The 15,673-nt window shown below is 25.3% G+C and overlaps 2 protein-coding genes across 2 annotated transcripts; one reads left to right on the forward strand and one right to left on the reverse strand.

The window, feature by feature from the left end:
• Window positions 1–364: 364 nt before the first annotated feature.
• On the forward strand, window positions 365–9,299 carry LOC113558727 (putative defense protein Hdd11). Its single transcript, XM_026964245.1, has 4 exons — window positions 365–522; window positions 2,264–2,649; window positions 3,172–3,266; window positions 8,996–9,299. The coding sequence occupies exons 2-4, from the start codon at window positions 2,272–2,274 to the stop codon at window positions 9,093–9,095; spliced, it is 573 nt and encodes a 190-aa protein (XP_026820046.1). The 5' UTR covers window positions 365–522; window positions 2,264–2,271; the 3' UTR covers window positions 9,096–9,299.
• A 2,985-nt stretch (window positions 9,300–12,284) lies between these two features.
• On the reverse strand, window positions 12,285–13,549 carry LOC113558764. Its single transcript, XM_026964291.2, has one exon. It carries the CDS (start codon window positions 13,303–13,305, stop codon window positions 12,571–12,573), a length of 735 nt encoding a protein of 244 aa, XP_026820092.1. The 5' UTR covers window positions 13,306–13,549; the 3' UTR covers window positions 12,285–12,570.
• Window positions 13,550–15,673: the final 2,124 nt, after the last annotated feature.

Below are 15,673 nucleotides of genomic sequence, written 5' to 3' on the forward strand. Positions count from 1 at the left end.
TCCTATGACCTACCAAGTAATTACTAAATTATTTTAATTTGTTTACAAAATAAAAACGGTAGGTAATAATTATAAAATGTATAAAAATGTACCTACAATAGTAGGTCACATATGCCATTGCAAATGATTTTTTTTAAAGTACAGCCGTTATTCATCCGAATCTGATATAATGACTAACAAAGGAGGTTAAAACGTAATATGAAGACGAATAACAATTTAGTGTCTGCACGAAGACCTTAGGTGGGAAACAGCAAAAAATAACGAGTTATTCTAGACATTCGTTTGAATATTACGTACAAGACAGGTATAAATCAATAATGAGTATATTATTATTAGACAATCTCCACGAAGGTTAAGTTCCCTTTCTTTCCGCAATTGTATCGTGTATTCTTTGTGCAGTAATAGTCTTTATATGTTGTACTGGACAAAGGTATCATCGACTACTGCAGTAATCAACTTGACATCGTGTGCTCTGCTCATACTTCCACATTTGACTCGTAATTCGATATATTCAACAAATAGGTAATACAATATATTAAATAATTAATTTAATTTAAATAGTTATATTCAATTATTTACATTAATACTATAGAAATTAAATTTTTATAATGTAATAAATTATTATATTGTTTATTTCTATGACATAGATGATATGATATATGTATATGATTTTTGTATATTTGTTACGTTGTAATTGTCAGTAATTTAAAAAAAAATCAGATTTAGCTATATGTATGGATTTATGTGAGATATTTAAATTTAAATAATTATATAATATTTAATAACTATAAAATATATATAATTTATATTTATATTCTTGTCTGAGTACCGTCACTAGACGGTCTTTCCACTCAAACCACACAGCTATTAATTTCATAAATCGATCTTTTTAACTTATTTTACTAAAAAATTACAGATTTTAGATTTACAAATTCCAATATAAATGTTTTAAAAAAATATTATACATTATATATTATATTGTTCATATTTTAAGATTATTCAACTATTTTCTATCAACAAATGTACCTAAGAAATTAAATAATGTATATGGTCATATTCGATGTATTTCGAACAATTTCACAAATAATTGTTATTTTTTACAGTTTTACATTAGTACTATTTTTTTTAAATACTAAATTACACGATATTAGCATTATTTATTTATTATAAAATATCAAAAAATAAACAAAATGTTTTCTTAAAATTTAAAAAAAAACGTTATATAGCACACAATTTCATACAGTAATTTTTAATATTTTTTTAGCGTCTCCATAATTCTGCCAAAATTATGTGTAATATTAAAAACAGTAATAAACTGTGGACATAATATTACGATACTATTAAAATAAATTAAAGTAAAATAATAAACAAATATAGACTATAAATGTTTTATCCATCTAAATACTGTCTGAAATATACTATGTTTTAGGTCAAAATCGTCAATAAATAATGTCTAGGCAAATAGTCAAAAAATTTAATTTTTATGAAATTTTACTATCCGCCTACACATTTAATTAAACGACATATTTTGTATTATTTAAAAAATTTAATCAGTCGGCGTTATTATTTTAAAAATAATGTAAAATGTTCCAGCAAATGTCACCAAACAATAACATGTAACAACAAGTAATAACTAAAAATTAATAGAACTTTGTAATTATAATATAACTTTTTTATTCATTTTTTTACTCGTACTATCACACCTAATTAGTAATTAATACCTATATTTATTTATAATTTAAGTTCTAAAACAATAGATCTGAAAGACACAAAATTAAAAATATTTCATACATCTATATATTTTACATATTAATAAATAATACATTATATTTTTATATAGAATAGGAATGAATAATTAATAATAATAAAATGTAATATCATTTTTATTATTTGCCTGACTTGAAACAACAGGTATTTAACTAAATGTTTAGGCAGATAGTATAATTGCATAAAATTTAAATTCTTTGACTATTCGCCAAGGCATCTAGTAAAATGACTGATTTGACCATATGCTCATGACACATACATAATTTATTAAGAATTTTGTACATATCTATACAACAGATGTATATATAATATTATTTATAATATGCGGAAGTCAGCAGGTATTATGCATGCTGTCTATCTGCACGTATTATTATTATTAGTATCTTAAGAATACACATTTTATACCTATCAAAACTATTTAATTAAATTTAATTATAGCTTTGTAGATAGTTAAACAATAATTAGTACCCGGTGTTTTTGTTCATTTCATAATCAGAATTCAAGATGATGGTAGTAAACGCAAAATTAGCTCTGCTGTTGGTGTCGGTAGCCGCATTTGGTTATCCGAAGACTGCCTTAGCTTATTCCGAAGGCGCACCTTTAGAAGTATGCAGCGACTTGATGCCCCAGCACGGAGCCCCCGCCCAAACCACAGACTCACCCTACACTTTAACACCCAACCGCAAGTCCGTAAAAGGTGGTGAATCGATAACGCTGACTCTCGCCTCCAAAGATTTTTCTAAATTCAAAGGCTTCATAGTCCAGGCTAGAGACGGTGACGACAAGCCCATAGGTTCGTTCACTCCTCTGCCCGCGTCCAAGAACAATAACGAGTTCAAGGGCAAATGGAAGCTTCTCAGTTGCCCCAACGGACCATCCAACGTGAGTGCACAACATAATATAAATTATGAAAAACGACATTAGAAATATTATAGGTATAGGTGTATATTTTTTTGTATATTCATGCTGCAGTTTTTGCTAATTTAGCCCAAAAAAGCTCGATGAAACCAATCATATTGTAGTAACTATATGTTTATATAAGCTAAAAAATATGGTTTTCCAATAATTTTCGAACGTATCGTTATTTTATAATTCAAACTTATCTTAATGATAGGATAATTATATCATCTGGATTACCATTTATGTTGATGGATTATGTATTCAAATATTACCAGATTAGATTATGACGTACTACCTATGAACAGATGTTAATACTATATTTTTCATTTGTTTATATATAAGGTATATTGGTATATAACAATATAATTTAAAATAATAAACCAGTTGATTGATACAGCTATTAAGTACACGTCATGACGTTATATAATTAATACAGCCATAGCCATTATACCTACTCATTCAATGAAACGTCTATAGCAAATTGTTTTTATAAATTTTTCATAGAATACTGCAACTCACGCAAACGCAGTCGAAAAATCAAGAGTAGTTCTCACATGGAACGCACCAAAAACAATTAACTTGCAGAGTTTCAAATTTAAGTAAGTATTATACATTAAATGATATTATAGTATAGTTCAAGTTTAATTGTTACCAAATAAGCAATGGCTAATGTTTTTTGATAATCAATAATGACATAATATATTTATTAAAAGTAGTTGTAGTTTAACGGGTTTTCGAAAAGAAATATATGACATACTGTATGTATATAGAATTAAACCGGTATTTCTGAATAGTAAACTAGTCATAGGCACGATACATTATTATAATGTGACAAATGTCAAACATATTTGCTTTAATGCAGGTATGAAATATTTCTTCAAAAAGTATCGTTGACATACATTTTAATATCATTTGCATACAAAGTTATGTAATAGCTAGAACGTGTCCCTCACAGTAATCGTTTTAAGAGTTAAAACGTTTTTAATTAATTACACATAGCCATTGAAGTGATCAAACAACTAATTGAGTAAAATAAATTACGAAAGTGAATTCTTGAAAAGCTATTAATTTTAACTTATGTCAACGAAGTCATGTGAATGTGCATATAAGTGACATTATTTCAATGTTTATTAAGAATTGACATAATATAATTAATAATAAAAAATAATGAGTATAATATTCTTAAAAAATCGTAAGAAAAATAAAAAATTACTCAGATAAGATATGGCTGATCTAATAATTAATGATACGACAATTATTTACAAACGCCACAATAAGGAAACGAAACAAATCTGTACATTGAACTTAGTGAATGAAAACAATTGTTAACGATTTTATCCATTTAAGTGTCGTGTTGCAATCTTCAAGGCTGTCTAGATATTTTATCATTTTTTTTTTTAACTTATTAGATGTTTAGAATATGCTTACATTAATTTAATTTAAGTTAGTTATTTTTATTTTTGGCTTACTAAATACACTTGAGGCTTGAAATTAAATAATTTTATTAGTTTATATAAATTAAATTAAATTAATCAACAAGCTAATTATACATGCACAGAGGAGTGTGCACAAGTCACATATGACATATACGTAAATACATTGACTACATTTTAATTAATGATATATATACCATTATGACATTATACCAGGATGTACATACATACCTATGTTTTATTTCATATAAAAAAATAATTTATGATTATATGTATATATATTAGATTATAATACTTTATTATGTATTATTATATATTATATGTTTATTTATCACAATAGTGCTCGACAAATAGTTAAATTATTAAAATAAAATAATATTTTTATTAGGAACAGATAAATAGTGTTTGGTAGTCAAATTAAAGAGACAGTTTTAATTAATAATATCTATAATAAATTTCATAAATCTTTATTATTTATTTTAAATGACATTTATACTGAGTAAAACAACGGGTACTAACCTAAATAGCTACATAACATAAACAAATACCTATTTTAAGTTTTTGTAAACTTCGTAAATACAAACTTAATCCTGATTTCTAAATGCTGGAACACGTTACACGTTAATAGTATATCAAATTATGTCCAATTAATTTTGATTTATTTTATTTTATTTTTATTTTGCATATAGTATCGGCTATAATATCCTAACTTACAATACCAAGCAACAGATATAAAATATTAAATACATAAATAGGTAAATGAATAAATAGATAGCAGGTATAAATATAAATATGAATAACTATGTATGTAAAATATGTTGAAGTGTGTTAAATATAAATATAAATAAGTATAAGTATTTTAACGATAAATAAATAAATAAATATGACTATACAAAATGTAAACCTTGCAATATCAAAATAACAACAATTATATCTAATGCCTTAAAAGGAATGACAGTCACTAAATGATGGGTTACTTAGGTTATTATATAGAAGTGACTTCACAAACGTATCTCCAGGGTATTTATCTATGTTACTGCTTCATCTCCGGTTTTATGCAATTTTGCTATGCCCCCGTTGAACTTAGAATTAGGACACACTTCAATGACGTGTTGTATGGCTTTTAAATAAAAAAAATCGTACACAACGATTTTCTTTATTGAAGAAAAAAATGTATAAAAAATATGTGCTTTACAAGCATTGACACTAAAAAGCTGTGAAGGGACATGGGCCAATCCGGCTCCCTCTCGCAGGTCCCCTGGTTATATATGCCATAAATTCGTCTATTATATAATAGTTTATTTTTATTTGTAACAAACATGGCATAACATGGATAAACATATCATACTTACTATTTAAAATGTAATTGAAATAAATAATTAGAAACACAATTTAAAACTCAGCACTGATATGTGGAAGGTTAAGACCGGTTTATTTCTCAACTTAATTTAAAAATACGAATCTCACTTGACTGGTTTAGAGATTTTTTTAGAAATATAATTATAATATGTATTAATGCTGCACAAGTATTTAAGTATTTATTAAATTTAAAAGTTAATTCTAGTTAAAAGTATATTATATATAATATACCTTAAAGGAGAAAACTGTAAAACGTATTTTGTAAAAATTTACGGGATTTTCCAATTCAACTTAAATGCATATAAATTACTAAGGTATTACACTAACAGTCTACATAATATGCTAATTTGTTGTATACAACTATATTTCAAGGTTACTAATACACCTAAAGTACAATTTAAGAACCGATTTAGTAGTGAATGTAATGCAAGGAAGTTGAAAATACGTGTAAGCAAGTACCTACCTATATATACCTTTATCACCTACTACTATTGGCTACTTCCCCGTTCGAAACACCTTTCAGTCAACAACTAAATGCTGTAGATAAAATCAATTATATATTATTAAAATAATTTATAGTTAGATCGATACCTGGAATGTATAATATAAAATATATTACCTAAGAGGTACCTTATATTTATCTAATTTTAATAATATAATATGATATAGGATTCTGTATCAATTCGTTTATCAAGGCCATTTTCTATTTAAGTGATACCTATTATAATTTTGACTGTTCGACCTATGGCATTGTGTTAGTATGATAATATTATAAAGTATAGACTGATGCTATACTATTGTCTAATCTTAAAAATTTTAATTCTTACATTTTTTTACTGGAGTTGTGATTCATAGTATTGGTTTATATTTTACTAATTTGCTCAGTAGACACGCCACGTTTTCCGAATTTGTCACATTTCCGTAATAAAAATAAATTTGCCATTTATTGTTTACCTGATTTAACCTCAATATCTAAATATTGTGTATGAAATTTGTCAATTTGAATTAAAATTGCGTTTATGATTAAATCATCTATTTAACGAGTACCTATTATCAGTGCTCGACTTGACAAAATTAAAGTAGGGGGACTCTGTTAACTTTTAAAAAAAGAGCGTCTCCATCACTTGTTAAACGTTACTAAGCCGTGGGAGCTACGCCCCCACACCCCCTATACCCCTCTTTAAATCATATGAAAAATATTTTAAATAATCAATCTAAAAAAAAATACTGTAAATATTATATCGTATATTTTAGTTATAACTAATATAATAACAAACTCAAAACTAACTAAATAAAAAACAATTCATTTTAACTATTTATTTAAATAGTTCTATAATTTATCATAAGACGTATATTCTAGGATGCAATATAGTAGTTAGAACAAATATAATGTGGAATAAATATTTTGTGGCACAATTTGTAGTAATGATTAAAGATAATTAGTTAAATAATAATAATAATTAAATCTATGGTAAGAAAAATTATTATGTGTTATCACGTGCACTTTGATAACAATTCAGAATGATGCAGTGTCCCCTACATTCACCTTAAGAATAAAAGGGTACGCTAAAACTTCTGAAAAATTAGTTGGGGTACTCCGTCCCCCTGCGTCCCCCAAATCGAGCACTGCCTATTATAAATGAAGCTAAAGCTAAATTCTGTGTTCTCCGAGATTTAAATTCAAAATTCTAAACTATTAAATATTTATTATAGTAATTGTCTATTGACGAATGCGATAATGTAAAATAATTTTTCCGTGTTAATAATATTTAATTAACATATTGCTATCAAATATTTTACCACTAGTTAGTATTATACCTACTTTACAAATATATAGATAAAGTTTGTATACCAACAATGTAACAATAATAAATAATAATAATTAAAACAAAATTTTTTTCATATTATTATTATTACTCGTATTATGTAAATGTTTTTTTTTTTCTTAATTAAGTAGTTACTGATTAAATTAATTATTAAAGTAGTCAACACTTTTATTATCGAATATCGCTCATCATAATAATAATATGATTAATATGTTTAATATGACATTTTTGAAACAACCTTAATATAGATTATACAGATTATAGCTATAGCCTATAAGCACAAAATATGACCCATCGCAACTCAAAAGCGCAAAAAATTACCTCTTAAACTAATCATAAGCGTAAATAAATTTTATAAAAACAAAGTGTATTTTATCAAAATCATTTAGTTATTAATTAAGTTTTTACAACTCACAATCATTGTCGTATTTATACAATTTAACTACATTATATATTTATTATATTATATTATAAGAGATTTCACTAATATTTCACTGATTTCATTGAACGCAGTACCTACTCGAAGTTGGTCGCAATCCATCGCAGCTCTTTGCAAATTGTCGCAATTCATACCTACATAGTTAGATATAAAATGAATTTAGTTAAAAAAATGAGTAGTGAAAAAGGAGAATACATTTTAATAGTAAATAAGTTTAAATTTAGCAATCATATTTTTTTTCAAAATGTATTTAAACAGTTTAAATGTACTAAAAAAGGATGCAAAGCTTATTTGAGAATTTGTAACAACGAAAATGGCTATAAAATGTAATATTTGTATTTTAAATTATTTTAATGTATAGTGTTGAATTTATTTTCGAACAATTTTGATAACTAATGGATATGTATGGATTTATAAAATAAGTGTTTAGGAGCCAACTTAATAGATAAATCTTAGGAGCCAATTAAATATGTAAAAATATCAATTACTTGAGTTCGGGAGCCAATTCAATAGCTCTGGATTTTCACTTTTGAGTTTCACCGTTGATTATTATTAGAATTACTCATTAAATACTAAAATACAAAGAGACTTTAAAAATTATAGAATATCAAATTTTCTACATACAAAATTTAAAATTTTCAACATAGTATGAATTACTGGATTACTACTAAAAACACTACATACTCGCTTTTTAAAGAATTTGGTATGGAAAATTTTAATGAATTCTTAAATAATGTTTAAAAATATATTTAAATATAAATTCAATGCAGCTTAAATTAAAAATAATTAAAAGTGTTCTACTGGTCTCATTTTATATTACTTATAGCACATATTTATAATATCGTATAGAAAAACAGTTTTACGCAAAAAAGAAACGCTTCACATAGTCATAATAATTAATAGGTAAACAAAATGTATGCATGCTAATTATTTTATTTAAATTTATTCTTTTTTATCATTAAAAATAAAAATGTATTACTGTTATAAAAAAATCAGTTATTTTTATCTTTTTCAAATTTAAATAATTTTTTATTTAATAATATAAAAAAATATAAAAAAGCTAAAAACAACAAATATTGTCTTTTACTTTAAGTTTAAATTTGAATTTTCAACAATGAGTTATTATTAACTGTATGTCTGTATAATATATAAATATGTAATAACCAATTATATATTATTAGATACAATTTTTATGAATATATTTTTGAAATACAATTTGTTCTTATTATTGTATACAATAATTATAATTTATGATTTATATCATTTTCTAGGTACACAGTCGCCAAGAATGGTGGACAATACTGGGTTGGAAAGGAATCTGAAAATATTGCTGTGAGTCAATCAAATCCAGGTTCTACTAAGAGAAACTAATTTTATAAGAAAATACAAAATAAAACCACCACCTAAGTTATAAATAATCATAAAATGTATAATTTTTTAAGTTAGTACCAGTTCATTGTATTTTTTTTACGAGTAGTGAATATAGTGATGAAAATTGTCATACAATGGATCATACATTGTATTTATAATATTAGTTTTAAGATATTTTAATAAATAAATTATAAACTATATTGATTTCAATGTTTACATGTTGCGATAGGTACATGAAAAATTATGTATGTTTCCTTATCCTAAATTATTATTTTTAGGGGTGAGGCTATAGTAAATAGTAATCCACTAACCCACAGGGGAATCGCCTCCACATCCCTTTCCATATATAAACATGCCATATTACTTCGATTTTTAGGAGGGATAAGCCTCTAAGATCGTCGCCCCTCCCCTCGATGACCGTACATGAATTTCACGTCTGCGAGAACACGACGACCAGACCGGCCGGCGAGCGACAACAGCCATCGCGATCTGTCAGCTTTGACGGAGTCGTTTTTGCACAACGGACTGTTGTTCTTATTGTACATTAATAAAAGTGTTCGTCGGATTCCTTTAACGAGCGATTTGTTATTTTAAACCATCCGACACCTACACGTTTTTAGAAAATGCAATGTTTGAAAATTGTATTGACATCTAACTGCGTAATTTGATTCGGTGGTATTAGAAGTTGAACTACGAGCCACGAGCGATTTGATTAAAAAAATATCTAGTATCTTAGTATCTATAAAAATACCCGACGACAATTTATCCTACAATTATTATGTTTATAAACATATGAATAATATGTTTCATAATATATTATAATATATATGAATAATATATTAATATTTTTATTGATTTTGACGTCCAACTGTGAAGTGTATAGTATATAGTGGTAAGCGGTCACTTTGTACGGGCCATTGTTTAAACTGCATAACGCGGACACTTTGTACTGTTATATATACATAAAGTATATATTAATGTATATAGTTATATATAACTAAGTGTTATGTGTACAGGGTGATTCTTTTATCATTGTACACTCATTATTTCGAAAAGTATTCATGTTTTTGAAAACATTTTTTTACATAGTTACAAGTTGTTAAAAACACAACGTTTTTATTAAAAAAATATATTTTTAAATATTTTTATCCTTATATTATTATAAGTTTTTTACTTTTTTGAATGACAACATAGAGTTTTAATTTTATATCCCAAAACAGAATAATTTTCCGAGTATTTTTGATACATAAAAATCGAATGTAGAGCGTGTAGTTTATGAGTTATAACTTATAAGTATTTAAAGTTCAGATGCGCGGAGTTGAGTGGTACGGGGTTACCCCGCAAAATGTTTATCCACTACTCCGCTTGTCTAAACTTTAAATACATGGGTCTCAAGACTTAGTAGATGTGTAGATCGTAGATGGGTTTATGTTTATAGGTGCCTAGGAAGACTTTTAAAATATTCATTATTATTATAATTAATGTATGTTAGTATTTTACCATGTTTTAGTCTAATTATAATATAGTGGATATAAAAATATTTTGTACTTAATAGTTCATGCGGCTACGAATTAATTGTAAATAGGTATATATATAAAATGTTTCTCAGGACCATTATAAGCTTAACTTATAAGCGAATTGTTGGTGATGAAGGTAACATAATTATTTAAATTATTTTACACATTGTTATTGAGGATCCAAAATAATATACAATGCACTTCATTTCATGTTGCCTACATAATTTGTGTGGCTATATTTATATTTTCTCACATTTTACCATATATGCGGTTAATTCTCGTTTCACCTCGTACGCATCTTTATCGTTAAGAAATATTCTCAAGCGTGGTAAAAATTATTCAAATTATTTTCATAACAATGATAATTAATTACGGTTTACTTACGTAATCACTACAGTTTCATATAACTCACTTTTTATTTTTCATATTTTCAAGGTAATTTTTGTTTCGTGAATTTGATATTACCAATACGTAGGTACTTTTTTTATTGAAACAATCACTGTCGTTAGATGAAAGAAAATTTGTATTAAGCTTACAATTATTAATAAATAATACAACATAGATGTACTATGTACATAAATATAAAACACATGTTATTTTATTTAAGTACAATATTTGTATTACTAGAAAATAATAATAAATAATATATAATACTATATATTTTAGTATACCTTAATTACATGATAAAAATATATTTGAATAGTTATAACTTATAACTTATAAGTATACTAATTGTATATTATATTTTTTTTTCAATGCATATTAATATACAATGTTTGGGTGCATTATAATATTTATAAATTATAATTTTATCACTTATTTAATTGCAATTATTAATTACCGATCTATCTCTCTCTTTACATATATATAAACATAAAATATACCTAGTCTTAACAGTTCGCACGAATTTTGAAGATTCAATGATTTTATACATTTATTTCTAAAATCTGAACATTTAGATACATTTAAATATTGAATGAAGATCGGATAGTAGACATACTGTTTTATATCGCCTACCTAAGCTTTAAATAATTTATAAACTACTGGTCCAAATTTCAATTTTTATAAGTCGAAATACTGCAAAAAAATATTCTGCTTTAAAATATGAAATTAAAAATATATGTTGTCATTTAAACAAATTATTAGCATTAAAAAATATACAAAGATAAAAAAACAATAAGAAATGTATTAATATTTTTTGAATAATGTAGAAAAATATTTTTAAAACTGTTAATAAATTGTGTATTAATAAGACATATTCAACGATAAAATATCAACCTATAGATATAATTTATAATATATTTTAATATATATAATGTATAGTGTATAGATAATGACGTAATATGGGTATTTATCATAAATTATAATATATATCAAACTATTAATTAAATTAGTTACTATTGTAAATATATTATATGGGTATATAGGTACCTACGTCAATTAACTATGAAGTATATATAAATTTAACGAATAAATAAAAACAGTATACATTATATACTAATTGGTATACCTAATTTCATTTAATTTCTTCTAAATTATAAATTAATTCTAAACTATAGTTTATGTATTTCGGGCCTGTGCGGTCTACTTACATTTATTTGACTCAATTTAAAATAAAACCATATTTTCGGTTTAATAATATTGAGCTAACTTATAAATAAGTGTCCATTATTTAACTTTAACTTAATGCAAAGGAAAGGTACCCTCTATAAAATTTTTTAAAAATATTTATTAAACAGTTGTACCTACTTATTTAAACAATTAACAACCTACTTGACCAACATTTAAAATTGTATTTAATGGGAACCTTATGTATGTTTAGGAATTATTTTTAACATATATAATAAACATAAACTTCCCTGATACCTAAATTATCGGCGTAATATATAATAAGATAAAGATATAATTTAAACTTGCTGAAATAATATCGTTTTTATCATCCTTAATCGCATATTGATTCATGGTCCAAGTTTATTGAACTCCTTTTCCATTTTTATTAAATCCGATTCTGAAGAAACTCGAAAAACATCTGATGTTGAATTTTGTCGTAGAAAAACATGTCCGTTAGAAGTCCAAGAATATCTAAAATTATATGACTTTTTGAAATCTCGTATTTTTTTAAATAAAACATTTAAATCTGCAGAAATATTTTCTTGAATATAAATAACATTATTTTCAGTAAATCCAATATCTTTTGCGAAAAACATTTTTCTATCTTTGACAGCGTTTAATATTTTAATTTTATCAATTTTTCGTATAAATTTCACTACTATTTTTCCCGTTTTGTTATTATCATGTATCGATTTAATTCGATAGCAATCATTAATTGTTGATTCGTTTAGAGGCACATCCAAGAAAATTGTTAAATTAATGACAATTTCCAAAATATTTTCATTGTCGGTGTTCGGAATACCATCGATAACAATATCGTTGTCAATAAGTTTGTGATTGGTTTCAAATAATTTTGATTCGAGAGACAACATATCATTCTTGAGCTTATCGTGTTCAATAAGTTTTTGTTCAGCATAAAATAATTTAAGTTCTAAGCATAATACTTTATCCTTCAATTTTTTGTTTTCTTTGACAAGTGATTCGCATTTTACTAAACGCGATTTTAGTTTTGAAAAATTCTGGTTTACTATGTATTTATATAAATTGAAATTCTTCTTTAAGGAGTTCGTGGACTCATCCATCGTGGCTGGATTGCAAGACGTGTCGTTGGTCGACGAGATTATATATAGTAATACGCTGCGAGATGAGTGACAAGAATTCTTGTTTTTAATAATTAATTGCACCACCAAAAGAAGTTGTTTGTTGATAAATGTTCCTGGTCACTTTTTATAGCTCTAGCACATTTGATGTTCCAGACCATTTGTAAATATTACACATTAAAGAGTTTTTAGGTCAAAAATAATAATCGAACAAAATACGCAATTATGAATTATGGATAAATAATAGCATGGATATAAAAAAAATAATTAGGTATATAATACACGTTGTATAACTATTATTAAATTATGATAAACTAATATTAAAATATATGTTAAACATGATGTTTGATGTTAGGTAGGTTCCTAATAAACTTGTAATCATTACATCTGTTCAACACAAATTCGAACACCAAACTGCAGTGTAGGTAGCATCTACTAATTACTTAGCTATTGGGAAAAAAAAACAAATATAAATACACTTAATATACAGATAATTTTCGACGACAATAATTTACCAATTAACAATACTTAAGAGTTGAGGAACCGAAAAAATCAAGTTTTTATATTATCCAAGTCCATCATTATCTGTATATAAGTACACTATTACAATACCTAAGTATTAGTATATAGAGATAAATATACCTAATCGATTTATATTTGTAATGAATTTCTATATAAAAATTAGACATCCCTATAACTAAATTTCTTGAAAAAGGAATATAATTATATATTATTACCTCGTATATATACATTATATATATATGTGCTATTTAAGTACAATTTAAAATTATGCATATTAAGTTTAATTAGGTCCAAAACTACAACTAAAGTGCACCTTAAATTACAGGTTTAAGTTTAAAATATAAGTACAAATAATATATACGTCCTAAAAATATCCAAAAATTAAGTATAAATGTTTTCATTGCTAATAAATTTAATGCAAGTAAGGAATACGAATCAACAAATTACAATTTCCTTTAATTAAAAAAAAATCATTATTATTTCTTCAAATCGATATCTTTGTAATAATGTATAACAGTTAATTTATTAATTTATTAAAATATTAAAATGCACTTTACTATTCCCCGATCATATATCTACCAAATTTTAATAGATTTATAAATTATTGGCTTATTCATCTCCAGTATCGGCGGTGTCTATAAATATTTTGATAAAATCACTATCATACAATAAAATAATTTATAAAGTTATATTGTTATAATACCTACTATTTAACTTTTAGCGGCTTGTTAGCTTGTAGTTATTTAAATCATTTTTAAAATTATAGATTTTAGTTAAATTCACTTTATAATAATATATTATAAATAGGTGCCATTGATTTTGTATATCTAGTTGATTATTATATTATATTATTAACTAATAAATACCTATTTTTAAGTTTAAATTCTTTCAAAATTAAAATTATCTGTCATATAAATACTAAAATACATACTTAGCTAGCAGTTATATTTTTTTCAAAATCTTTATGTCCTAGTTTTAGTGTTTCACTCAACTATATATGTAGCTAATGTCTGAAATAAATAGGTACCTACCTACCAATAGACATACAGGGCCGGATTTAGAAGAGTGGAGGCCTCGGGGTATTAAAGGACTGGGGGCCCCTTGGCCCCAAATTATTTTCCAAATAAAATGAACAATTTTTTTTCAAAGTAGATTCTTTTTCTTTTATTAGTATTTAACAAACATATATATAATTAAAATTGGAAACAAGAAATTATATTTAAGTGTTAACTTCCGAGCTGTTTTTGCCGAAAAATCGTTGATAAGTTCCCTGAAATCCAGTTCCCAAAGTAAATCAGTTTCAATGCTCATGGAGAAAAAGTTTTAATAGACGGTTTTGTCCCATCGTGGTTAGAAGCCTATTTTTTATAATCTTCATTTTTGAAAATGACACACGGAATTAACCATCGGCAATCTGTTAAATTTATTTTTATCCTATTGGCCATTTTACGACGGGATGGCGGGGTGACAGTGCATCTGTAATTTGAAAGATTTTTTTTCCGAAGTCACTATTTTGGAGGCCCCGATTGTCCTCCTCTAAATCCGGCCCTGAATAGATAGGTTTTAAACTTGGAAATAATAAATACAGTCACACACTCACACACATATTTATCTTCCAATGAAAATTTAAGGTAAGTTATTACTCTTTTATACAATTTACAACTAAATATAGGTATGATAAACTAATAAATGTTATATCATTGGTTATAAACTTATAAATATATAATATATACTAATACTTATAATTATAATTAATGGTTACATGACTAACATACTCATAATTTCCTTGTAAATTAAAATATGGTAAAAAAAAAAAACAGACGAAAAA

Source organism: Rhopalosiphum maidis, chromosome 3 (genome assembly GCF_003676215.2).
Source record: "Rhopalosiphum maidis isolate BTI-1 chromosome 3, ASM367621v3, whole genome shotgun sequence".
Lineage (NCBI taxonomy): Eukaryota > Metazoa > Arthropoda > Insecta > Hemiptera > Aphididae > Rhopalosiphum > Rhopalosiphum maidis.